Source organism: Saccopteryx leptura, chromosome 1 (assembly GCF_036850995.1).
Source record: "Saccopteryx leptura isolate mSacLep1 chromosome 1, mSacLep1_pri_phased_curated, whole genome shotgun sequence".
NCBI classification, from domain to species: Eukaryota; Metazoa; Chordata; class Mammalia; order Chiroptera; family Emballonuridae; genus Saccopteryx; species Saccopteryx leptura.
Genome location: NC_089503.1, coordinates 354,009,183 through 354,035,456, shown reverse-complemented (window position 1 = coordinate 354,035,456; position 26,274 = coordinate 354,009,183). Strand labels below are relative to the sequence as shown.

At 39.2% G+C, this 26,274-nt stretch overlaps 1 protein-coding gene and 1 non-coding gene across 3 annotated transcripts in view; one reads left to right on the top strand and one right to left on the bottom strand.

The window, feature by feature from the left end:
* SMAP1 (small ArfGAP 1) overlaps window positions 1-26,274 on the top strand; it is a 167,798-nt gene that overhangs the window by 46,092 nt on the left and 95,432 nt on the right. For both annotated transcript variants that reach the window (XM_066359094.1, XM_066359095.1), the window contains exon 2: window positions 14,648-14,781. In XM_066359094.1, the coding sequence (XP_066215191.1) occupies window positions 14,648-14,781 (134 nt within the window). The remainder of the gene's footprint in view (window positions 1-14,647; window positions 14,782-26,274) is intronic.
* On the bottom strand, window positions 25,765-25,871 carry LOC136390192 (U6 spliceosomal RNA). Its single transcript, XR_010748626.1, has one exon. It is a non-coding gene; the product is annotated as a U6 spliceosomal RNA (small nuclear RNA).

Here is a 26,274-nt window from a genome sequence, read left to right as displayed (position 1 = left end):
TTTTGCACATGGATAGTTAATTCTTTCAGCATCATTTCCTGAAAAGATTATTTTTTCTCCCCTGATATTTATTATCTTAAAAATCAATTGACTGTATGTCTGGGAGTATTTCTGGATTTCATTATGTTTCATTGGCCTATTTTCATGCCAATATTACAATGTCTATTGCTCTAACTTAATAATAAGTCTTGAAGTCAGGTAGTATAAGTTCTCAACTTTCTAGCTTTTTTTTTCTTATAATTGCTTCTCCATTTTAATTTAATTTTTATTTTATATTTTCAAGAGAGAGTGAGAAACAGGAAAGGAGGGAGATGAGAAGCATCAACTTGTAGTTGTGTCACTTCAGTTATTCATTGAAACATATCTTGACCAGGGGTGGGGTTGCGGGTGGGGTGGGCGGGGAGGCTTCAGCTGAGCCAGTGATCCATTGCTCAAGCCAGTGAGCACTGAGTCATGTCTATGGTCCTACATTCAAGCCGGTGAGCCTCTGCTCAAGCCAGTGACCTTGGGATTTTGAACCTGGATCCTCACTGTCCCAGATCACCACTCTATCCATTGCACCATCACTGGTCAGGCTCCAGCTTAACTTTTTCTCAAACTTATTTTTGTTATTCTAGGTCCCCTGAATTTCCATATTAATTTTTAGAATCGGTTTGTCAATTTCCACAAAATAATCTCCTGGATTTTTATTGGAAGTGCTTTGAGCCATTATTTAGGAGAGAATTGACATCTTTTACAACACAGTCTTCCAATCCATGAATAAAGTATATTTCTCCATTTATTTAGATCTCATGTAATTTCTCTCAGCAGTATTTTCGTTTTCAGTGTATATAGGTCTTGTTTATCTTTTGTCAAATTTATCTCTAAGTAGGTTTTGTGGGGTTTTTTTTAGGTGAGAGGAGGGGAGATAGTGAGGCAGATTCCTACATGCATCCCAAACGGGATCCACTCGGCAGCCCCCATCTGGGGCTGACACTTGAGTACTGAGATATATTTAGCACCTGAGGCTGACACAGTCAAACCAACCGAGCTGTCCTCAGCTCCCTGGTCACACTTGAACCAATCGAGCTGGCTGTGGAGGGGAAGAGAGAGAGAAGGGGGGCATAGAGGGGAAGAGAAGCAGATGGTCACTTCTTCTGTGTGTCCTGATCGGGAATTGAACCTGGGATGGCCATATGTTGGGCCAACACTCTCCACTGAGCCACCAGCCAGGGCATCTAAGTAGGTTTTATTTTTAAATGTTATCATAATGGTATTTTAAAAATTTAAATTTCTGATTGTTGGAATATGGAAATACAGTAGGTTTTTACATATTTATCTTCTGTCCTGCAACCTTGCTAACCTCATGTATTTTGTTTTAGTAACTTTTTAATAGATTCTGTCAGATCTCCTACCTATTTGTCATCCTAAAAATTTAAATTTACTTTTTTTTTTTTTTTTTTTTTTTTTGTATTTTTCTGAAGCTGGAAACGGGGAGAGACAGTCAGACAGACTCCCGCATGCGCCCCACCGGGATCCACCCAGCACGCCCACCAGGGGCAACGCTCTGCCCACCAGGGGGCGATGCTCTGCCCCTCCTGGGTGTCGCTCTGCTGCGACCAGAGCCACTCTAGCGCCTGGGGCAGAGGCCAAGGAGCCATCCCCAGCGCCCGGGCCATCTTTGCTCCAATGGAGCCTTGGCTGCGGGAGGGGAAGAGAGAGACAGAGAGGAAGGAGGGGGGGGGGATGGAGAAGCAAATGGGCGCTTCTTCTGTGTGCCCTGGCCGGGAATCGAATCTGGGCCCCCCGCACGCCAGGCCGACGCTCTACCGCTGAGCCAACTGGCCAGGGCATAAATTTCCTTTTTCTAACCTCATTTCACTGACTAGAACCTTAAAAAAAATAGAAGTAGTGAGATGGACTTGCTTTTCTTGTTCAGGATGTTGAAGAGGAAAGCATTCAGGCTTTTTGCCCTTAAGTGTATTAGCTGTTTTTTTCATAGAAGCTTTTATTAAGTTGACTTCTGGTTCAGTGAATTACATTTTGCATTTTAAACTAACCTTACATTCTTGGGACAAACCACACTTGGTCAATTATGTACTATCTTTTTTATACGTTCCTGTATTTAATTAGCTAAAACATTAAGAATTTTTTTTTTAAGATTTTTTTTGTAAATACTCATGAAAGATGTTGATCTGTAGATTTTGTATCTTGTTATATCCTTGTTGGGTTTTGCTCTGGGTTCTGTTGGCCTTTTAGAATGAATTGGGAAATACTACCTCATAGCCTCACCTCTTTTTTCCCCCAGGTTCCTGAAGAATTTGTGTAGAATTTGTATCATTCTTTGATTGTTTGGTAGATTGCTTAGTGAAATCGCCTGGGCCTGGAGTTTTTAGGTTTTGTTTGTTTTTATTTTCCTAGAAGGATTTTAACTACAGATTCAGGCTCAGTGGGTTAGGGCAGTGGTCCCCAACCCCTGGGCCGCGGACCAGTACCTGTCCGTGGGCCATTTGGTACCGGTCCGCAGAGAAAGAATAAATAACTTACATTATTTCCGTGTTATTTATATTTAAGTCTGAACGATGTTATATTTTTAAAAAATGACCAGATTCCCTCTGTTACATCCATCTAAGACTCACTCTTGACGCTTGTCTCGGTCACGTGATACATTTATCCGTCCCACCCTAAAGGCCGGTCTGTGAAAATATTTTCTGACATTAAACTGGTCCGTGGTCCAAAAAAGGTTGGGGACTACTGGGTTAGGGCATTGACCTGATACACCAAGTTTGTGTGTTTGATCCCCAGTCAGGGCACATATAAGAATCAACCAATGGATGCATAAAAACGTGGAACAACAAATCGATGTTTCTCTTTTTCTCTCTCCTTCCCTATTCTCTCCTTCCCTCTTCTTACCCCTCCCTCTTTTCTCGCCCCCCCCCCCCTTTTTTTTTGTATTTTTCTGAAGCTGGAAACGGGGAGAGACAGACAGACTCCCACATGTGCCGGACTGGGATCCACCCGGCACGCCCTCCAGGGGGCGATGCTCTGCCCCTCCGGGGGCGTCACTCTGTTGCAACCAGAGCCACTCTAGCGCCTGGGGCAAAGGCCAAGGAGCCATCCCCAGCGCGGGGGCCATCTTTGTTCCAGTGGAGCCTCGGCTGTGGGAGGGGAAGAGAGAGACAGAGAGGAAGGAGAGGGGGAGGGGTGGAGAAGCAGATGGGCGCTTCTCCTGTGTGCCCTGGCCGGGAATCGAATCCGGGACTTCTGCACGCCAGGCCGACGCTCTACCACTGAGCCAACTGGCCAGGGCCTCTTTTCTTGCCCTTTTAAATAAAAAACATTTAAAATACATATTGGGCTAATTAAGTTATTTTTTCCTTTCAGAAAAATTTCCATTGTTTTCTTCAGGGAATTTATGAGCTTTTTAATGTAAAGTTGTTCATAGTCTTTCCTTATTATCTTTCTAATAACTGTCAAATCTGTGCTAATGTCACTTCTCTCATTTCTGATATTGATAATTTGTGTTTTCACTTTTTCCACTAATCAGTTGGGCTAGAGGTTTATCAGTTTTATTGATATTCTCCAAATAATCACCTTTTATTTTTATCAACTTTCTTTGTTGTTTTTCTATTCCTTATGTCATTGATATCTGTCCTGCTCTTTATGTCACCTTTGTTTTTGAAAGATATTTTAATATGGTAAACGGTTTTAAGTGGGGAGTATTTTACTTTCAGTACTTTTAAGATGTTTCACTAACTTCTACCTTGCAATGTTACTAATGAGAAATCTGACATATTATATTAGTTCCATATTTATACATACCATATTTCCTTATGCATAAGACACTCCCATATATAAGATGCACCTTAATTTCGGGGGCCCAAAATGTGAAAAAAAGACAAGTATGAAAAAGTGGGAAATGCAAGTAAAAAAAAACTACACCACTGTATAAGACGCATCAGTTTTTAGAACGCAAATTTTTCAAAAAAGGGTGCATCTTATACTTGGGGAAATACAGTAATGTGTCCCCCCATACTACTCATCCCTAGTTTTAAGCAACTTATAATGTAACTTTAGGTGATTTTCTTTATGTTGCTGATGTTGGGATTCTTTGAGGTTCTTGGTCCTGCAGTTACATATTTTTCAAATTTTTTGAAATATTTCTGCAATTATTTAAGTACTTTTTTATGTTACTTTATCCTAATTCAGGGATTCTAATTATAAGTTTATTAGGCTGCTAAAACTATTGTATTTTTTGCTTTTTGTGTTTCACATTGCTTTGTTTTCAGATTCTTTAATCTGTATTTCTGTATTGTATAACCTCCTGTTAATCCTGTCCAGTTTATTATCCCAGGCTTTATAGTTTGTATCTGTAGCAGTTTGATTTGGGAGATGTATACAATATATTCATATTCTAGTCCATGTCGTAATTTAACTTGTTCAGTCTTTCCTATAGCTTGTTGGACATGTGCAAGTCATAGATAACAATAGTTTTAATATTCTTACCTACTCATCGTATCATTTTGTAATTTTTGGCTCAGTTTCAATTGATTGACTTTTCTCCTCCTTATATCTCATATTTTCCTTATTGGTGAATTTGGCTTACTGGTTCTGGACTTTTTTTGTGTGTGTATTTCTATAAATATTTTTTACCTTTTTTCTTTCTTTGATGTAGTTATTTGGAAATATCTGCTTGAAGATCTTGCTTTTTAAGTTTTGTTAGGTGAAACTAGAGTTTATTTTTCCCACTAGTAAGGCAAAGTTATTCTGAATACCACATCTAATGCTCCACAGATAATGAGGTATTTAGTCTGGCTGATGGCCATAGACACTCTTCCTGACTGGTTTTGAGCTTTAAGATTGTCCCATCTAATTGTTTTGGGTGGTTCTTTCTCTACTTTCTGTGTTTTCCTCACTTGTGTGTATTAGTACTCGGTTGAATACTCAGAGGTGACCTTCTGTGGCTTTAAGTAGTTCTCTGTGCATCTCTCTCCTCTCTCTTGCCCTCTTCCTAATGAAATTAGTCATTTTGGTCTCTGTGGACTCCCAGCTCCATCTCTTCTAGTTAGGGAGACCACTGGACCGCTTCTGGGTTTATCTTCCCTGTACCGTGGCCTGGAAATGCCCCAGGCAGAAGAAGCTGAGTTCCGTGTCGGCTTCACATCTAGTTTTGTTTTCATCTCTTGATTTCTAGTTTCTTCAGGAATGTTGTTTTATATATTTTGTTTGGTTTTGTTAGTTTTTTAGTCAACAGTGTAAATTCAGTAAATGTTTGCCCCTTTATATTGTTTAGAAATGGAACTCAGTATAGTATTTTAGTAGAAAAATATTCATGAAAAATTACTTTAAGCCTTTTGCTTCTTTTTACTAAAACTTTTCCTAGGCTCTTGAAGAGAATAGTGTTAACCTAGAAAATAAAAAGCCAAAATGAAAAGCAACAAACATTTACTTTAGATCAAAGCATAGCTATCTGGGAAGCACTGATTCAGGCAGAGACTCAAATAGAGTACTGATTATGAGGTCAAGGCAGGGAGTATTTATAAGAAAGGGAAGGGAAATAATTCCATAAATAGAAGGAAGGGATTTCTTTCTATTGGTGCTAATAAGCCAAGGAGGAATTTCTATAGGTGCAAATAAGCTAAGTTTTTCTTTAGCTTCCTTAGAATTGGTGCTAATTCTAAAGAATAATCCTAATTTTTGGCCCTCATAGTCAGGAAGTCTGCTTTCCTGTTAGCTTTATAAACAGTTGTTTGGAATTCAATGTTGCTGTGGCCCAGTCCAAAGATTCCAAAGATTTGAGGAGTTCAGACATGCAAGGTAATTCCCCTGGGATGGCAGCTCTAACTCCATTTTGAAATTTTTCTTTATATGTCATTTTTACAATAGTTATATTTAATTATTTTAGAGCATCTGTTTATGTAATACTTAAAATTACTAACACAACATAGAGAAAATGACAACTATTGATGTTGCTGCTGTTCTGTTCCAGTGATACTTCCAAGCCTAACTCTGCTGACTAAATGATGCAAAACAAGTTACTAAATCAGTCCTCCCCATTTGCTGAAAACTGAACTTACAGAGGAAATCTCTTATGATGTTCTCATTCTAAATTTGATGTTATTTTGCTATCTGCTGATATCACAAATTTTTTCCACATCAGATGAAAACATTTGATTATATTCTGTGGCATATTATTAAATATTTCATGTTTGAAAGATTTCATTCTATTTTGTACTGTTTAAAACATCTGTTTATGTAATTATAGCTTGCTGTTCTCAAACTGGTACAGAATTTGACTTAGTCTTTGTATTCTTCATGGTAAAGTTGCAAAATAAAGCATATCAAGGCTTTTTAAAAAGCAACCATTTTAATATGTAGAGACACAAACTAAATTATCTTTTCCACTTCGAGCTGAAAGTTGGTATTGAGTCAACATCTAAAGGTAGAGAAAAAAAGTGCCTGACCAGGTGGTGGCTCAGTGGATAGAGCATTGACCTGGGACACTGAGGAAGGACCCAGGTTCAAATCCCCAAGGTGGCTAGTTTGAGTGTGGGCTCATCCGGTTTGAGCATGGTCTCACCAGCTTGAGCATGGGGTCGCCGGGGTGAGCATGGGATCATAGACATGACCCGATAGTCGCTGGCTTGAGCCCAAAGGTCACTTGCTTGAAGCCCAAGGTCGTTGGCTTGAGCCAAAGGTCCACTGGTTTTGCTGGAGCCCCCTGGTCAAGGCACATAGAAGAAAGCAGTCAGTGAACAACAAAAGTGTTGCAACTATGAGTTGATGCTTCTTATCTCTGTCTGTCTGTCTCTCCCTCACTGAAAAAATAAAATAAAAATAAAGGTAAAGAAAAAAGCAAGTTACTTTTTGTTCAGGTGTAGTTAAGTGCAAACTGAATAAGTTGAGTATTTATTGATTATATTTTCTTAAGCTATGATTTTATTCATTTCACTGGCCTTTCCAAAATCATTTGGTGACTCCTTGTTGCCAGTAGTATAAAATCAAATCTAGGAGTCAAGGTTCTCTGTAGGGTCTTCAGCCTATATTTTCACTTTTGCTACCCTTCTTTGTTTTCTGTTAGCTGTTGTCCAAAGCTCTGTATTCTTTCACCTCTTCCTGTGCCATAGTTTTTATCTTACTGGAATAATGTGAGGACCCGTTCCTGCTAGGCTATTTCCTGTGTTCAGGAAACCTTTCCCTAGATATTTTACTAGTTGGCTTCTTGCTTTAGGACTCTGCTCAAATGTCATATTATCATTGTTATGTTTTTTGACCATTATATTTATAATATCAGCCCATATTTTTTCTAATACTTCTCATTGGACCTGGCTGGTTGGCTTAGTGGTAGAATGTCATCCTGGCGTGTGGATGTCCTTGGTTCAATTCCTGGTCGGGGCACACAGGAGAAGCACCCATCTGTTTCTCCACTCCTCCCCCTCTTGGTTCTCTCTCTTTCACACCCCACGCCCTTGCCACCCTTCCTGCAGCCATGGCTTGATTCGAGTGAGTTGGTTCTGGGCGCTGAGGATGGCTCCATGGCCTCCGCCTCAGGCACAAAGAAGAGCTCGGTTGCTGAGCAATGGAACAATGTCCAGGATGGGCAGAGTATCACCCCCTACTGGGCTTGCCAGGTGGATCCTGGTCAGGGCTGATGTGGGAGTCTGTCTCTGCTTCCCCTCCTCTCACTGAATTAAGTAAATATTTAAACAAACAAACACTTCTTACTCTCCTTACCCTCTTAATATTTTTTTCTCCATAGCCTTGATCACAGTCTGACATCCTGTACATCTTGTAACTTGTCTCTTTGTTTTACTCCACTGCGATATATAGTTCAAGAATTTTAGAGCATTTCCATTATTATGAAAAGACCCTCGTGCATTTTTGCACTAAGTACTCTCCTTCCCCACCCATCTTCACATAGTACAGGTTCTTTTGCAAGTATGTAGTTCAACTTACAATGTGGAAAACATGTTTTCTTGGGTCACTGCTTGCTTCTCTTGGTCATTCACAACAGTTACTAACCTATAACATAGCTGAATATGAGCAGGACAGGTCAGTCTTGGGTAAAGAGCAAAGGGCCTTGTGGTAGCAGAAGAGAAAGGTGTCTTCCTAGTTTCATCCTTGATCCTGAACAATATTTTGATACAGGTAGTTTCTCTTTCAAATCTTTTTACTGCTTTGGTGTGTATCTCTTTCTCGGGGCATCCACTGCTGTGATGCAGTCTTATGAATTACCCTTTATACCCCAGTTGAGTTTGTCCTCAAGCTCTCCTCTGTTCCCCCTTTATCAAAATTCTCTATCCTTCACCGTTTCCTTCTCCAACAAATAAAACCAAGTCAGATCTAGTTTCTACTGCCTCTAATCTTGTGTATTGTGAGGAAAGAAGTAAAATGAATTTATAATAATTTAGGAGGGATTGATAATTCTCTGAAATTTTTGAACTGTTGACCATCTTTCTTTAAAACTCTCGTCTCTGAGTTTTTGACTGCTTTTCATTTTCTCCCTAAGACTTAGTACTTTGGTTTTTTTTCTCTTCTTGTTCTTGGAGCTGCAGCTTTTATCTTGAAGTCAGTGCTCGTGTATATATCTTCAGTTTGAAGTTTAGCCCTAAATTGCTAATTACTTGCTGCACATTTTCATTTTGATATGTCACTGTCATTTAAAGCATTCATCAGATTTCCTGTGAAGTTTTCTCACTCTGTAAGTACCTTTATACTTTAAGTTCCAGATTTAAAGCAGAATTTGTAGCCATCTTGGTTTTTACCTTCTGCCTTATCACTGTGTTTCCCACTCTGTAAGACGTAGCAGTTTTTCCCTGTGGTTCTCGTATTTGTTCATTTCCATTCTTATTGTTGCCACATTTATCCGTCCTTTAACATAGTATGTTTGATTTGTTAGTATTCCCTAAGTATTCACAAATGATGGATATGAGTCAAAGTGCTAACAATGAGCACATCTCTCCTGTTACTGGAGTTTTGCTTTAGTGCGATTGTGATTATGAGATTATTAATATTAGTTTAGGTGAAGCCAACCTTTTTGTTGTTTTTAGTGAAAGTGACATAGATAACTCAAACCACTCAATATTTGAATTCAAAATACACTTTGTTTTTTCTTCCTCAGCAGACTAGTATGTTTTAATTAATTTTCACAGCTTAAATCACATACTCAATAAGAATAATGAAAGCAGATCAGGAAGTATGTTGAGTGTTTGAGTTGAAGACCTTATGAAGACTAATCTAGAATTTCGCTATTCAGAATGTGGTCTGTGATGGCAGCTAGTCACACTGGTTGCTTGTTAGGAGTACAGAATCTCAGGTACCGCTCCAGGGCTAGAGAATTAGAATCTACATTTTCATAATATCTCCAGAAATGTGTATACACTTTAGAGTTTGAGAGATAAAGATCTAGGACTTACTCTGCATTTCTTTCACTTTTCTTAGTTTGAGATTTAGTTGCTAAAATAATTAAATCCTCTAGATGTCTGTTTGTTTACCATAGAGTTTTGCATGAACTTTGAAACAGATTGTCATATGTGTTTATGGAGTCATAAACTGGGGGAGTCAGCTCTGGCTAGAGTAGTTATGGAAGTCTTCCTGGAGCTGGCAGATGTGAACTGAGGACTATAGAACGAAGTGAGCCAGGCATGCAGAGACCTAAGAAAGAACATTGGTGCAGAAGGGGTAACAAATGGAGACGCATAAAGATAAGAAAGGGCATGTGTAATAATAGTATGTGAGTGGGGGAACCATGATGAACTTGGACGAGGTGTTAGGGGCCTTCTCCACGGGAGCCAGGGTAAATCAGTTAGCCTGTTATCTCCTATAAGAGGCCTTTTATTATTTGGCGTCCTCTTATCTCCTGAATAAGAGGTATGCTCTAATACTTGACCCATCAGTACCATACCACACCCTTTCTAACATTTGCCAAGAATTTGTCCTGACGTATTCTGTGCGTACTGTCTACTGGTCAGCCTTTACATTTCAGTACGGGCTTTGCCGCCTCTGTGAGTCCTGTGTGCCTTCCAGCAGACTTTGTCTCCTTCGTTGGGGTCCTCATTGCCCCTTACATATATATAACACATTGCTAGAATTGATTATTCCATGTTATATTTAAGCTTTATTCATGTAGATATGTGTAGTTTATTCCTTTTCACTGTTATGTAATATTTCATGTAATGGTGAGATAATCATACTGTGAACATTTGTTATTTCCGATCATTTTTAGAAATGATGCTGCTATAAATACTCTGGTACTTGTGTAAATACTCTTGCATACATGTATGAATGAGTTTGTTTATAGTGTTTTTCAGCCTTATTTGACTGTGACCCAGAGAAACATTTTATAGCATGACTTGACTTTGTGTGTATTTGTGTCTGTACACATTACATGTTATTGATTTTTCACTAAAGTTTAACAAAATTATACTGCTCAAAAAGTTAAAGGGTATTTCAAAAATGAATATGAAGCGATAAAATATCCCCTAATTTTTGTGAGCAGTGTATATTTACAATTCATATAATACACTCATATTTTTCTCTTCTAAAAGTAATACTTGTTGAGCTTAAATTAATATGTTATGACCTGTGGATTAAAATACTGCAGTAGGGTGTGTTGTATGTATGTGTGTGAGTATATGCGCACATAGATAAGTTATACTATGTATATAAATAGATTAACCTCTGTGTGTGTGTGTTTATGTATGAGAGAGGGAGAGAGAATAGATTGGTGGAAGGATTTATTCAAATTGTTTTTTTAAGTGATTAAACCTATTTGTACTTGGCTTGGCCTCCTGCATTCAAAATTTGTGTTTATGTTCTTTTACCAGCATTTATTTGTCACAGAGTTGGTAAGTATTCATTGAATAGTTTGATAAATGAATATGAGGAGTTTATGCCAATAACTAAATGATTTCCGTGTTGAGCAGCTATTATCAAGGCAATTTAATGTAAATTTTCATAAGGCTAATTTTTTAGAGTGGGTATTATATTTGTAATTTCAGTTAGTCTTTTAAAAGTCTATTTTGGGGGGTTTCTAACTATATTGTTAAGATATATCTATATTTCAAAGAAAGATGTATTGACAAAACTACATTATTATTTGATTTGGGCTAAATGATTAGGGCTAAAGTTTTCCATAAGTTTGTTTTTTTGTTTGATTTTTCCTTTCAGGAATTAGTGAAAGAGGTTTTTTGTTTTGTTTTTTTCCCAGAGAAAGAGTCAGAGAGAGGGATAGATAGGGACAGACAGACAGGAAGGGAGAGAGATGAGAAGCATTAATCATTAGTTTTTCGTTGCGACACCTTAGTTGTTCATTGATTGCTTTCTCATATGTACCTTGACTGTGGGGCTACAGCAGACCAAGTAACCCCTTGCTCGAGCCAGCGACCTTGGGTCCAAGCTGATGAGCTTTGCTCAAACCAGATGAGCCCACGCTCAAGCTGGCGACCTTGGGGTCTTGAACCTGGGTCCTCTATATCCCAGTCCTACTCTCTATCCATTGCGCCACCGCCTGGTCAGGCGTGAAAGGGTTTTTATAGCCTTAAATTGTTTAAAAACTAAACATCACCTGCCATTTAATTATGTCTGGCTATTATCTTTTGCTTAATAGTTAATGTCATTTTTTCTCTATTGTTGTATGTGCTTTTATACATTTTAATCCTTACATTGTCTTTGGTTATTGTAAAAATGCACCACTGTATTGGGTGCTAAGCTTTTTACCTGCATTGACATTCCTTATTATATGCAAGTGATCCTTTCTATTTCATTCATTCAGCTATAAAATCTGCTACATTGGGAAGACTGCTGTAGAGAAAAGTCTCCATTTGTATTTGGCTATGATCCCTTAGCAGATATTCTGAGAGGGATCATTCTATTTTAAGAATAAAAATGAAGCCATACTTGAAATGCCTTGAAAATCTTTTGTTTCCCCATCATGCTCTAGACTTACTGCCTTTTTGGGAATTGTTTTTGAGGAAGTTAATATTTACTTATTTTGCAGGCTAATGTGGAAACTTCTCTAGGGAAGAGAAAGCATTTTTTTGTTTGTTTTTATTTGAGAGGTAGGGAGACAGAGACAGACTCCCCCATGTTCCTTGACCAGGATCCACTTGGCAAGCCTCCTACCAGGTGATGCTCTTCCTGTTTGGGCCGCTGCTCAGTTGCTTGGCAACCGAGCTATTTTAGTGCCTGAGGCAAGGCTGCAGAGCCATTTTCAGCACCCTAGGCCAACTTTGCTCCATTTGAGCTATGATTGTGGGAGGAGAAAAGAGAAAGAGAGAGATAGGGAGGGAGGGAGAAGCAGATGGGCGCTTCTCCTGTGTGCCCTTACCGGAAATCGAACCTGGAACATCCATACGCTAGGCTGACGCTCTACTGCTGGGCCATCTGCCAGGGCCTGTATTGTATTTTGATTTTCAAAATTTGTTAGTATGACATAACTTGTACTTAAGTATTGCTTTAAAACTTTTAGCATAATTTTCATACAAGTCTCACCTAAGTAATGAGGGCAGCCAATCCTAACTCCATTTAACCGGTGAGAACCTTGTTGCTTAGTTTCTTACTAATGCAGTGTAATTTATACAGCTCCAACGTGGCAGAATAGGTTGACAGTACAGAGTCTTTTGGCCTCAAATTCATTTTTATCCTGTTAGCAATTAAACAACTAGTTTAAAGCATGGCCCAGATGTTTGTCACTTTATAGGTGGCATGTCTAAAGATAAAAGCAGGATATTTTGGCATAAATTATGTATGCATAACTATCTCCTAAGGAAATTGGAAGGATATATTTAGTTTTACTGCATTATAATTACTAGTGTCAATGTTATTTTGTAGATTGTCTCTGGCCTTTAGCTGAAAAGTATGTACTGAAAATAGAAGCCTAAATTTTTTCAGAAAGCTTTTTTTATTATATTTCTTATTGTATATAGTTTTATAGTCAAGTGGTTCTTATAAATCTGGTAGTATAAACCTGTATTTGACATGATTTCCAGATATTTTTCCATTTTTACTTTAATTATATAAGAATATATGCAAATAATCATAAGAACATTTAATATTAATCAGAAAAAACATTCAAAGGTATGAAGAATAAATAGTACAGCTGAGACTTGTATTTTTGTACACTTATGTGAATTTCTCTACAGCAGGGGTCCCCAAACTTTTTACACAGGGGGTCAGTTCACTGTCCCTCAGACCGTTGGAGGGCCAGACTATAAAAAAAAACTATGAACAAATCCCTATGCACACTGCACATATCTTATTTTAAAGTAAAAAAACAAAACGGGAACAAATACAATATTTAAAATAAAGAACAAGTAAATTTAAATCAACAAACTGACCAGTATTTCAATGGGAACTACGGGCCTGCTTTTGGCTAATGAGATGGTCAATGTGCTCCTTTCACTGACCACCAATGAAAGAGGTGCCTCTTCCGGAAGTGCGGTGGGGGCCGGATAAATGGCCTCAGGGGGCCACATGCGGCCCACGGGCCGTAGTTTGGGGACCCCTGCTCTACAGTGTTCTTCAGAATTTTTTGCCCACGACCCAAAGAACTAACATAGCATACCTAAGTTCATCTGTTAAATTTCTTCATCTCATGATTATGGGCGAGATTAATCTGATAGGCTTCTGGAGCCAGTCCTTCTAGTTTCTCATGCTTGCCAAAACTTAATCAGTTTAAAATTTTTTTTAGTACGTTGAATGCAGAATGGGGATTGTAAGTAATAGTTTTAAAAGGCATTTTCCCTAATTGCCGGTGAGGGTTCTATATTAGTTGGCCATATATTTCTTCTATAAATTACCCATTCATATTTTTCTGTCCATATTTTTATTAGGTTAGTGGTCTATTTCTTACAGATTTCTAAGTTTTATTTTTTTAAATCTCTTTGATTTTTGTTAGCAATCTTTTAAGCAAAGAGTACTTTTTACTGTGGGATATTACTACTCCAGGTTCAGCTATACAGAGTAGAAAAACTGTTCATGTGAATTAGTTTTGAATTCCTAGATTTGAGGAAAGTTCCTAGGAAAGAAATACTAGTAAACTCGTTAAGGTTCTTGAACATTGATTTATAACTTTTTTGTACAGCCAAGGCACATGTCTTCTTAGCCATCTGTTGCTGGTACCATTTGAAAATTTGAGGCACATAAATTCTGTAAGCCTTCATTATAATTGAGTAAAAAACAAGAATGATGTTTATATGCTGTCATGATATTTATTATAGTTTTTTTTTTTTTTTTTCATTTTTCTGAAGCCGGAAACGGGGAGAGACAGTCAGACAGACTCCCGCATGCGCCCCACGGGGATCCACCCGGCACGCCCGCCATGGGGTGAAGCTCTGCCCACCAGGGGACGATGCTCTGCCCATCCTGGGCGTCGCCATGTTGTGACCAGAGCCACTCTAGTGCCTGAGGCAGAGGCCAAGAGCCATCCCCAGCGCCCGGGCCATCTTTGCTCCAATGGAGCCTTGGCTGCGGGAGGGGAAGAGAGAGACAGAGAGGAAAGCGCGGCGGAGGGGTGGAGAAGCAAATGGGCGCTTCTCCTATGTGCCCTGGCCGGGAATCGAACCCGGGTCCTCCGCACGCTAGGCCGACGCTCTACCGCTTAGCCAACCGGCCAAGGCTTATTATAGTTTTTAATATTTGCTTTTCTTTGTTTCTTCTTCTTAATTAGGTCCCCGATGGGCTTCCTGGAATATTGGTGTATTTATTTGCATCAGATGTGCTGGAATCCATAGAAATCTTGGTGTTCATATATCCAGGGTCAAGTCAGTCAACCTAGATCAATGGACACCAGAACAGATACAGGTAAACACTTTCTTACTGATAAATTATTAAAAATATTTAAAGTGAATGTAAAATCTTAAATCTTTCTTGCATTTAAGGATTAATATAGAAAATGTAGCGTGTTGAAACAAGTGCCACATATAAAATTTGAGTGTTATTTGAATTGTCAGTTGACAATGTGTTTTTCTTCTTGGGCCTGTAGTAAAGTCAGCTTATAAATATTTTTGTGTAAAACGTTGATTTTGAAGTATTTAAAAAATGAATGCTTTTTCCTTGTGTTGATGAAATTTGCCTGTGTAATTCCATAGTCTGTTTTATTTTCCTGTCAGTAGAGGGAGCCTGGGTAAAGATAAAGAGTAAACCATCTCTAGCATAAGAACTAATTGGGAGGATTTTCCTTTCTGAAGAGAGGTATTCTTGATTTGCCAGTAGGGCCTAATAGTTGGAAGACAGCCCAGTTAGCACATGTTCTAATTTCTGATTTGAACTTGCGTCGAATGATTTAGCTTTGTTAGAAATTTGTAATTTTAAGGGCTTGCCATTTTTCCAGTATGACAGTCTTAAATTCTCAAAATCATAATTTCTAATCATTATGATTGACTGCTGATGTATAAATGGTTATTTCTACTGGTTTTATTCCCTTTTTATGCCTTTTTCAAAATATTTTACATTAGTATGAATGCTGAATACACAAGTATATGTAGTTGAATCTTAGTGATACACAGACCTCACAATCAGAAAAAAACAAAAATAACAGAAAATTGGCATGATTGGGGTGAGGTAAGGGTAGAAAGAATAGAATACTCAGAGGAGTGGGTGATTTTTAAAAAAGATATATTGGTTTGTTTAAAGAAAGTAAAACTTCAGTACTGAAGACATATTTATACCAAAGTAAATTCTAGATATAGCAAAGATATATATATATATTAAAAATTAAACCTTGAAAATACTCCAAAGAAAAAATAGAGCTCTTCAGACTATAAAGGCAAGCATAATTTATTTAATTCAGTTTAAAAAAATTTTATTAAGAAAATTAAATTTAATAGGGTGACATTGATCAATAAGAGTACATAGGTTTCAGGTAAATGTTTCTATAGCATTTGAATTGTTGATTATGTTGTATACCCATCACCCAAAGTCAAATCATTTTCTCTCACCTTATATTTGTCCCTTTTTATACCATTCCCCTCCCTCCCCATTCTCCTTCCCTGGTAACTACTTCACTTTTATCTGTGTCCATGAGTCTTGACCAGTTTTATATCCCACCTGTGTGTGAAATCATACAGTTCTTAGCTTTTTCTGACTTACTTATTTCACTCAGTATAATGTTATCAAGGTCCATCCATGTTGTCGTAAATGTCACTATGTCATTATTTCCTATGGCTGAGCAGTATTCCATTGTATATATGTACCACATCTTTATCCAATCCTCTATCGAGGGACACTGGGTTGTTTCTATGTCTTGGCCACTGTGAATAATGCTGCAATGAACATTGGAATGTATGTGTCTTTACATACCAATGTTTTCAAGGTAGATACCTAGTACATGGATTGCTGGGTCTAATGGTAATTCTATTCTTAATATTTTGAGGAACCACCATACTTCCTTCCATAATGGCTATACTAATTTGCATTCCCACCAGCAGTGGATGAGGTTTCTTTTTTCCACAGCCTCTCCAACATTTGTTAATACCTTTCTTATTGATAATAGCCAATTCAACAGGTGTGAGGTTAATTCAGTTTTAAATAAGTTTTTGAGCTTTTTACTGACTGAGGCATGTAAGAAAATATGACACTTAATCTATTTTCAATATCCTTGAGGAGATAATTTACTTGTTATATCAAGAAAGCAGAGTAACTGTGGTAACAGATTTCATGATGTTTCTTAAAGTTGTCTTGAAAATGTAGCTTGGTGTTTGTAACGGGTTATGCAGGTACAAAGCATTCGAATCCCAAAGTGTATTGTCTTTTTAATGGTTTATTCCAAACTAAGGACAGAACATGAAATCCCTGGACAATTCAGTTCTCCAGGAATATTACTTTTCTCAACTAAGCTGTTGAAAGGAGTTGAATAGCAGGTTATTTGAGGTTGATGGCTCTTCTTTTCCTATAGCTTAGAGCAGAACTTCCTGATCCGAGGGTTTTCCATGGAATAGGTTACAGGCATGCCACAAGATACCATTGTATTATTAAAAATGTGAGGATTTTGAAAATAATTATTAAGTGATATACAGTCTTTGAAATTGTATTTGAGCACTACTTGTTTGATTCCAATTGTCAACTTCCTGAAATAAGAATTGTTTTGGAATATAAGACTTCTGATTAGTACTTGTGCCCAGAGAGTGCCCTGTCTGGTTCCAGAGACCACAGAGCTCCTCTCCCAGGTATTCTTTGATGAGAAGTGTGGTTAGGATGAACACTTCAAAACATCCTGTGAGTAGACAATAAAGTTTAACTTAAAAAAAGAATAGAGAAGACTTAATCACACAGATGGGTGTACCATCCAGTATTCCTTGCAAGTAAATCCAGAGTTGTTTCTTAAAAATTATTCTGGAACTTTTGTACAATATTAATGAGAAAGTAAGTGGTGAAGAACTCAAGGTTCTATAACTATGGAACACAACTTTATTTTAGCTGGGGAAATTTCAAGGCAACCGATTCTAGAGAGGCAAGAGAACAAAGTGATTAAGAAAGTTTTTCTTATAGTCGGACTGTGGAGTTAGGCCTGGGTGTTTACAGGTGGATACTTCATGTGTCTGTTTCTTCATTTGTGAAACAGGAATAGTAATAGTGCCTACTTCTGTAGGTTGCTGTGAGGATCAAATAAATTAATACGGGTAACGCATTTAGAACAGTGCCTGGCATATTTTAAACACTCAACAATGTTAACTTGTCAGTATTAGTTAGTATTAGTCTATTTGTTTCTTGTGTAAAACTCTGTATTTGTACCTTGAATATCTTTTTTATTTTGTTAAGTTTAGTTTTCTAGTGAATCTTCTGTGATGAATTGGTTGCTAAATGTACAATAGAGTAACTAAATCATTTCATTGTTTGATACTATTGAATGTAAATGAATTATTTTCTGAGACTATTTGTGAAAAATAATTCATTTTTAGTAATATTGGCTATTAATGCATTTTGAGATGAATAGTTAGGTAATTCCATCACTTGTCTATTGAGGTTGCTCCTTTCTCAGATGTAAGCATATTGTATTTCTGTGGTGGTAGGTATGTTTCATGTAGGCCAACTCTATGCTCCCAGTGACCCCTTGCTCAGGCCAGCGGCCATGGGTTAATGTCTATGATCCCTTGCTCAGACTGACAACGTCGGGGTTTCGAACCTGGATCCTCAGCATCCCAGCTCTACTCTCTATCCATTGCGCCACTGCCTAGTCAGGCAACACTACACTTTTATCTGTGTCCATGAGTCTCAGTTTGATATTTAAAACTAGCTCTTTCTACATCGTTGTTTGCTGTTATAACAAAAGAATAGTCACCCCAATTTTCTAGTCACCCCAATCTCTAAGTGTGTTCTGCTGTGACTTCTTGCTGTTTGTCCTTTTGTTTTAGGAGCTGATTGGGAGAAGGTTGCTAGTTGTTCTGCCTTTATTTTCATTCTCAGCCTTCCTTCCTGCTTTTCCACCTAATTAAACAATTTGTATGCACTTGGAGGCATCTTTAAACTCTTTCTTCTAATTTGAACATGTTGCTTCACCCCCTCCTTCCATAAAAACGTCTCTCTCATACCCTCTCTCTTAACATACATACAGCTCTCCACTCCTATACTTGACTATTTATTTGTTTGCTTGTTCAGCCAGTAAGCTATTAAGTACTCACATTGTGCCAACCACTATCTTCTGGGGCTAGCTCTTATCTTCCTTTAGCAGTTGAATTCCTTGAGCAAGGTCTTTACCTGCATTTTCATTTCTTTACCTTACTTTTTCCTCTACTAACTCATTTCTGTTTGCATCATTTTGCTAAGTTCTCACTTTCGAAGAACACTAGTTACCCGTAATGACGAAATTCAACTCTCCATCCTCCTCCTTGATCTTCCTGCTTCACTTGACACTAACCACAGCTGTTTTGAGCTTTCTCTCTGTAAAAGAAGCTAAAGTTACTGTCCCACATCTATTATTTTGTTTATTTAATCTCTCTATAGATATTTTTACTATTTTTCTACCTTTTCCTCCTACTGGAAATTTTCTACAGCTTTATTCTTAGCCCTTTCGCGCTTGTCTTTCTCCATAGGAAAACTCATTTACTGTCATGCATTCAGTTATGTTTTTGTGGAGATGGTTGTCCACCCCCCTGATCTTTCCACTAGTGACTTCTGAAGTGAGTTTCCGTTCCTTTTTTAGATTGCCTCTTGGAGATCTTTCTTCATGGGTTTACCATTACCTGAGCTATCCTTGATATGAAGTATTGGTGATATCTTTAGGCACACATTTTATTTGTATTTTCTATGAGGCTGAAGTCAGCTAGTTAGGTTGATTCTGTGGCACTGAAATTTTAACATGGCTTTACATTATCTACTCATATTTGGATATTCAGTAACTCTGTGAAGTAATTAAAAATCTTGTTGCTTTATGAACAATGCTTAGCAATGAAGCAAAGAAAGCTGGATGTTAATACAATGTAGAAGTTAAGAGAAAGGAATAAATATGACCAGGTATAGATTTTGTGTGTGTGTGTGTGTGTGTGTGTGTGTGTGTGTCTGTATGTGTGATAACATTATGTAGAATAAATAAGAGACTAAAAGAATTAACCAATGCTTGGTCGCAGTATCAATAAAACCGGCACGTGTACCATATGGAAACAGGACAAAAGGATTTATGAAGTTGTTTCAGGTTTCAATATGGAAAATTCTGGCTACAGTCATAGTTATTAATGTGTAGTATTTGCAAATGTTAAGATTGTTAGATGTCAATTTACCTGCAACTTGAGAAATCTAAGATTTAAATAATTAGCTGATTGTCCAGACCAGCTTTCTTTCTTAGTTAATGTTATTGTTCCAGTTAATCTTAAAGGCTTGCAGTGTTGTATGGTTCTTATTTCTTTATTTCTCTTGCTTCTGTATTCCATCAGTTCTTCACTCATTCGTTCATTCCTTACGTTGCTTTTCATTTTCATTTCTCCTACCGTATCTGAGGTTTTAGCTTATTTCTGATCTTCCTATCACTGTCACTTTCTTCCTTTGATTTACACAGTATATCCAGAATAATCTTCCCAGAAAATTGCTTTGATAATTGTGCTTCTCTCCTAAGTGATTTGCATTGGTTCTCTGAGAACCATAAAAATTTATTGTCCTTTAATTGGTAGTCAAATACCTTTGCCATCTGGCCTCATCCTGTGTCTTTGACCTCCCTCCAGATACTTTTACTATATACAGTTTTGGTTATATAGAGACAGCTCTTCCTGTTGAATAAATCTGATGATGTGTTCTTGCTTTTTGTTTTGGTTCTATTGTTGTCCTTGTTAGAATTTTTTATTTTTTGTATATTCCATTTATCAAATCGAATTCTTCCCATTCTTTAAAACCCAGCTTAAATTCCTACTCTAATAATATCTGCTTCTGAGTATAGGTTTGTATGGTCAGTAGCCACGGCCACCATCACAGCCGCCTGGCCCGTGCAAGTTCTCATTAGATTCGGACAGTTGGTAATGAAACAACGGAGCCAAGAACTGGTGGGAAATTAGCTTTAATCCTAGCTTACACCCAGCAGGCAAGTAAAACCCACTGGACTCCAAAACCCACTCATTCAGTGCTCACAAAGCTACTGACGTATCCAGGTTTCCTAGAATCAAAGGCTTCTAGCTCACTAGCCTTATTCACCTCTGTTCCCCATCTCCTCCTCTCTGCACAAACTGGCTTCTCCTTCAGCACTCTGCCATCTTGGCTGCCTCTCCTCTCCTCCATGTGACTTTTCTCTGCTCTCCTCTCTGCTCTCCTCCTAGAACGTAATCCCTCTTTTCCTGGAACAACGTGATCTCTCTTCCTTTTAAAACCTTTTGGAGCGAAAGCCCTCCCCCAACACATATTAACATAATCACATCTATCCCAAGCAAGAAGGGCAACCAATATCATCACCTAGGCGACGGGCCTCCACGTGGGCAGCGCCATCTTTAACAAAGTGAGCATAATATATTTTATCTGCCCAACAATCCACCCCTATGCTTATTACTTTACTACACAAAATCTACACCACCGGCATTCCTGTGCAAGGAAATTAGGCACATTACACAAATTACAACATGACAAATCATACAATTTCAACAATTACAAAGATACACTTCACCAGTGTTTGAGCACTTTCCCCAAAGTGCAAAATGTCCTCGGCCTTCTTTCTAGCCAAGGCTTCCTGGGGCAGGGGAAGGTCCTCCAGCAAAGCTGCCCCCCAACCCCATCAGGGTATTTCACATTGTCCAAAATCCATAAGTCCATCCAACAAAGGAGTCAGTGTTCTCTCCGGTCATAGCCCAGGAATCAGTCCACGCACATGGGGCCTCAGCCACCACCCTCATCCCTGCCGTTGTGGCAGGTCTTTCACTGTCCCAAAGAGGAGCATGTGGCAATGGCAGTCAGCATTTCCATCTCACCCGTATGTCCCAAAATCACAAACCTACCAGTGGCGTAAGTACTCCTTGTTGCTGGGCTCTCATTTTCTGGAGACTGCGGATCACAACTCCAGCCCAATTCTCCTCATCTTCCAAAGAGGAACTGAAAACACCAGCTCCCGCTGCTGGGCTCGAGCCCCGGGCTGCTGCCACCTTCTGCTCTGTGGGCCATGCAGCCCAGCTCTGGCCTCAGCCCCGGCCTTCCGCCACTGCTGGCTCTCCACAACGTCCAGGACAAGCTGCAACTCATGAACCCATGATTCCTTCTCCAGCGGCTACTCCATTTCCAAGCGAATCTCGCGAACCTGGTCGCCTGCTCTGGTGCTTGCTTTAGCTCCAGGGTCGGCATTTCTTTTTCCTACATTTGCTCCAGCTCCTTCCACTGCTCGGTTTGCAGGTCCCGGGCAGCCTCTTCCACAGAGCTCTTGGTTCCCTCACGCATGGCTATAAAAGTCAGCCAGACTATGGTCCCCAAAAGGACAGCCATGAGGAACCATAACAGCAGCTAGTCCTCTACTCCACTGCTCAAAGGTGGTGGCGGCGACATACCGAACTGTATCGAATCCTGCCAGAGACTACGCCAAATGTAAGGCCAGTAGCCATGGTCACCATCACAGCCGCCTGGCCCGTGCAGGTTCTCATTAGATTTAGACAGTCGGTAATGAAACAACGGAGCCAAGAACTGGTGGGCCATTAGCTTTAATCCAAGCTTGCACCCGGCAGGCAAGTAAAAACACACACTGGGCTCCAAAACCCACTCATTCAGAGCTCACAAAGCTACTGACTTATTCGAGTTCCCTAGAATCAAAGGTTTCCAGCTCACCAGCCTTATTCACTTCTGTTCCCTATCTCCTTCTCTCTGCACAAACTGGCTTCTCCTTCAGCACTCCGCCATCTTGACTGCCTCTCCTCTCTTCCATGTGGCTTTTATCTGCTCTTCTCCTAGAACAGAGGTTGGGAACCTATGGCTTATGAGCCAGATGTGGCTCTTTTGATGGCTGCATCTGGCTCACAGACAAATCTTTAATAAAAAAAATAATGTTAAAAATATAAAACATTCTCATGTATCACAATCCATTCATTTCCTACCGCTCATGTTCATGGTTGCGGGTGGCTAGAGCCAATCCCAGCTGTCCTCCGGGACAACACCAAATTTTTATTGGATAATGCATAACATACACGGGTCATTGTGAGGTCAGGAAGTAAACTTCCATCCTTTTAATCAAGTAGTCAGCTAGCTAATTGCAGAAACGCTTTTGATGAAGAAGATGGCTAAAAAAGAAAGATGAGTATCGTATTTTTCAGCAGGAATGGACAGAGAAATTCACCTTTGTGTAGAGGGCAGGTTCTGCATTGTGTCTAATATGCAATGATAAAATTGCATCAATGAAACGGTTAAATATAAAGCAGCACTTTGACACACGCCATACTACATTTGCATCAAAATATCCACCGGGGACAGCAGGAAGAAAGCATGTCAAGAGTTACTGTGTAGAGTGCAAGCTAGTCAGCAGCAACTCCACGTTTGGACCCAACAAGGTGACTGGAATTTGGCTAGCTATGCTAGTGCTTTAGCAATTGTGAGAAACGGAAAGCCATTCACAGATGGGGAGTATGCCAAAACATTCATGCTTGATGTTGCCAATGAACTTTTTGACAACTTTTTGGATAAAGACAAGATAATCAAATGAATAAAAGACAAGCCTCTGTCGGCAAGAACTGTTCACGATTGTACCATCATGATGGCAAATCAAATTGAGGCAACACAAGTGAAGGACATAAATGCAGCACCATTCTTTTCTCTCGCTTTGGATGAATCAACAGACGTAAGCCATTTATCCCAGTTCAGCATGATTGCAAAGTATGCTGTCGGTGACACACTATGTGAGGAAAGTGTTGCTGTTTTGCCTATGAAAGAGACAACAAGAGGGGAGGATTTACTCAAGTCTTTCACTGAGTTTGCTAAAGGAAAAAATCTACCGATGGATAAACTTATTTCGGTGTCTAAGTTGGTGCTCCGTGCACGGTGGGGAAAAACAGAGGATTCGTAGCGCTTCTTTGTGAACATGAAAAGAGACTCATCCTAAGTTTTCACTGCATCCTACATCAGGAAGCGCTTTGTGCTCAGATGTGTGGCGAGCAGCTTGGTGAGGTGATGTCGCTGGTCATTCGGGTGGTCAACTTTATTGTTGCCCGAGCTTTAAATGATCGCCAGTTTAAAACTGCTGGATGAAGTTGGGAATAATTATCCTGGTCTGCTTCTTCACAGCAATGTGCATTGTTTGTCAAGAGGGAAGGTGCTCAGCTGTTTCGTGGCTTGTCTGAGCGAAATCCGGACTTTTCTTGAAATGAAAAATGTCGAGCATCCTGAGTTAGCTAACACTGAGTGGCTCCTGAAGTTCTACTATCTCGTGGACATGACTGAACATCTGAACCAGCTCAATGTGAAAATGCAAGACCTTGAAAATACAGCCTTATCCCTTCAACAAGCAGTGTTTGCATTTGAAAACAAGCTGGAACTCTTCATTACCGACACTGAAACAGGTCACTTACTACACTTTGAAAAACTGGGAGAGTTTAAAGATACATGCACAGCAAGTGACCCTGCTCAACATCTTGATGTCCAGCAGCTAGCAGGCTTCACATCTAATCTCCTGCAGTCATTCAAAGCGCGCTTTGGAGAATTTCGTGAGCACACTTGTCTTTTTAAGTTCATCACCCATCCACACGAGTGTGCAGTGGACAGCGCCAACCTGAGTTACATCCCCGGTGTCTCCATCAGAGATTTTGAGCTACAAGCTGCTGACCTGAAGGCCTCAGACATGTGAGTGAATAAGTTCAAGTCACTGAATGAAGATTTGGAAAGACTTGCAGGACAGCAAGCAGAGTTGGCAAGCAAACACAGTGGGGAGAAATGAAAAAACTTCAACACGCAGACTTGTTGATTGTCAAAACTTGGAATGCGCTTCCCATCACATACCACACATTGCAGCGTGTGAGTATGGCTGTACTGACAATGTTTGGCTCTACGTATACATGTGAGCAGTCTTTCTCACATCTAAAGAATGTTAAGACCAACCTACGATCATGTTTAACGGATGGAAGTCTCAACGCCCGCACGAAGCTTAACCTCACCATGTATCAATCAGATTACGAAGCCATCAGCAAAACCATGCAGCACCAGAAGTTGCATGAATGGTAAGAAGTACTTTATTTTTCATTGGTTAGCAATAGCATAACAACATTATTAAAAATAATTCAGAAACTTATTGTACTTTAAAAGTGTTGGTCTTACATAAAATGCACACATTTACTTGTATTTAGTGTTAAACATATTGTATGGCTCTCACAGAATTACATTTTAAAATATGTTGCGTTCATGGCTCTCTCAGCCAAAAAGGTTCCTGACCCTGTCCTAGAATGTAATCCTTCTTCTCTGGGAGCAACGTGATTTCTCTTCCTTTTAAAATCTTTTGGCGCAAAAGTCCTCCCCCAACACACATTAACATAATTACGTCCATCCCAAGCAAGAAGGGCAACCAATATCATCACCTGGGTGACGGGCCTCCACGAGGGCAGCACCATCTTTAACAAAGTGAGCATAATATATTTTATCTACCCAAGAAGGTTGCATTTAATTATCTAGTATATTTTAATTATCTCTTTGTAAACTTCCAATAATTAGAAAGGTTATCATATATGTGTTTGTAGTCTTTATGATGGCTACCACAGTGCTAGCAACACAATATGTGCTTAATTTTTTTAATGGTAAGTTCAGAACAATCTTTGATTTGCTATAATTCTGTGTGATAATGCTTGCTTTCTTTAACAATAAATGAGGAAGGCCCTGTGCCAGGTAGCTCAATCGGTTAGAGTTTCGTCCGAAAACACAAAGATTGCAGGTTCAGATCCCAGTCAGGGCACTACGGGAAGACACCAACAAATGCACGACTGAGTGGAACAACAAATGAATGCGTCTCTCTCTCTCAAATCAACCCCCCCAAAAAAAAAGAAAGAAAGAAAGGAAGGAAGGAAGGAGGGAAGGAAGGAAGGAAGGAAGGAGGGAGGGAAGGAAGGAAGGAGGGAGGGAGGGAAGGAAGGAGGGAGGGAAGGGAGGGAGGGAGGGAGGAAGGGAGGGAGGGAGGGAGGAAGGAAGGAAGGAAGGAAGAACAATGAATGGGGAGAATGGAGAAAGCAAGCATTTTCCCTGAATTTATTCTATATTTTTCTGTTGTGTCTTTTAAAAATTTTCTTGATCTCTGTCCTTTTCTCCTCATGTTTCTATATGCTTAAAATTTTTTTGACAGCTTTGTTTTATTTTTTTTAATTTTTTTAATTTTTCTTTAAGGTGTTGTGCACTTTATTGAACTGGTCTCAAGTCAGTGTACAGAAAAATACGGAATGCTTCACGAATTTGCATGTCATCCTTGCACAGGGGCCATGCTAATCTTCTCTGTATCGTTCCAATTTTAGTATATGTGCCTCCAAAGCGAGCACTGTTTTATTTTTTATTTAATTTTTTACATTGACTTTTGTAGAGTGACACTGGTTAACATAATTATACAGGTTTCAGGTATCCATTGTACAACACATCTCTGTACACCGTATTGTGTGTTCACCCTCCAAGTCAAATCTTTGTCCACTGTTTATTCCTCCATACCTTCCTCTGACCTCCCCCTCACACTTGCAGTAACCACACTGTTGTCTGTGTCCATGAGTTTTTCTTTTCCTTTCTTTTTTTTTGTACCAGATGATTTCACTCATGTGGAATCTAATAAAGTGAACTAACAGGCAAAATAGAGACAGACTCATAGATAGAGAGCAGGCTGACAGCTGTGGGGGGGTGCTGGCTGAGTAAGGGGGGTAGAGGCATTGAATAACAACAACAACAACAAAAAGG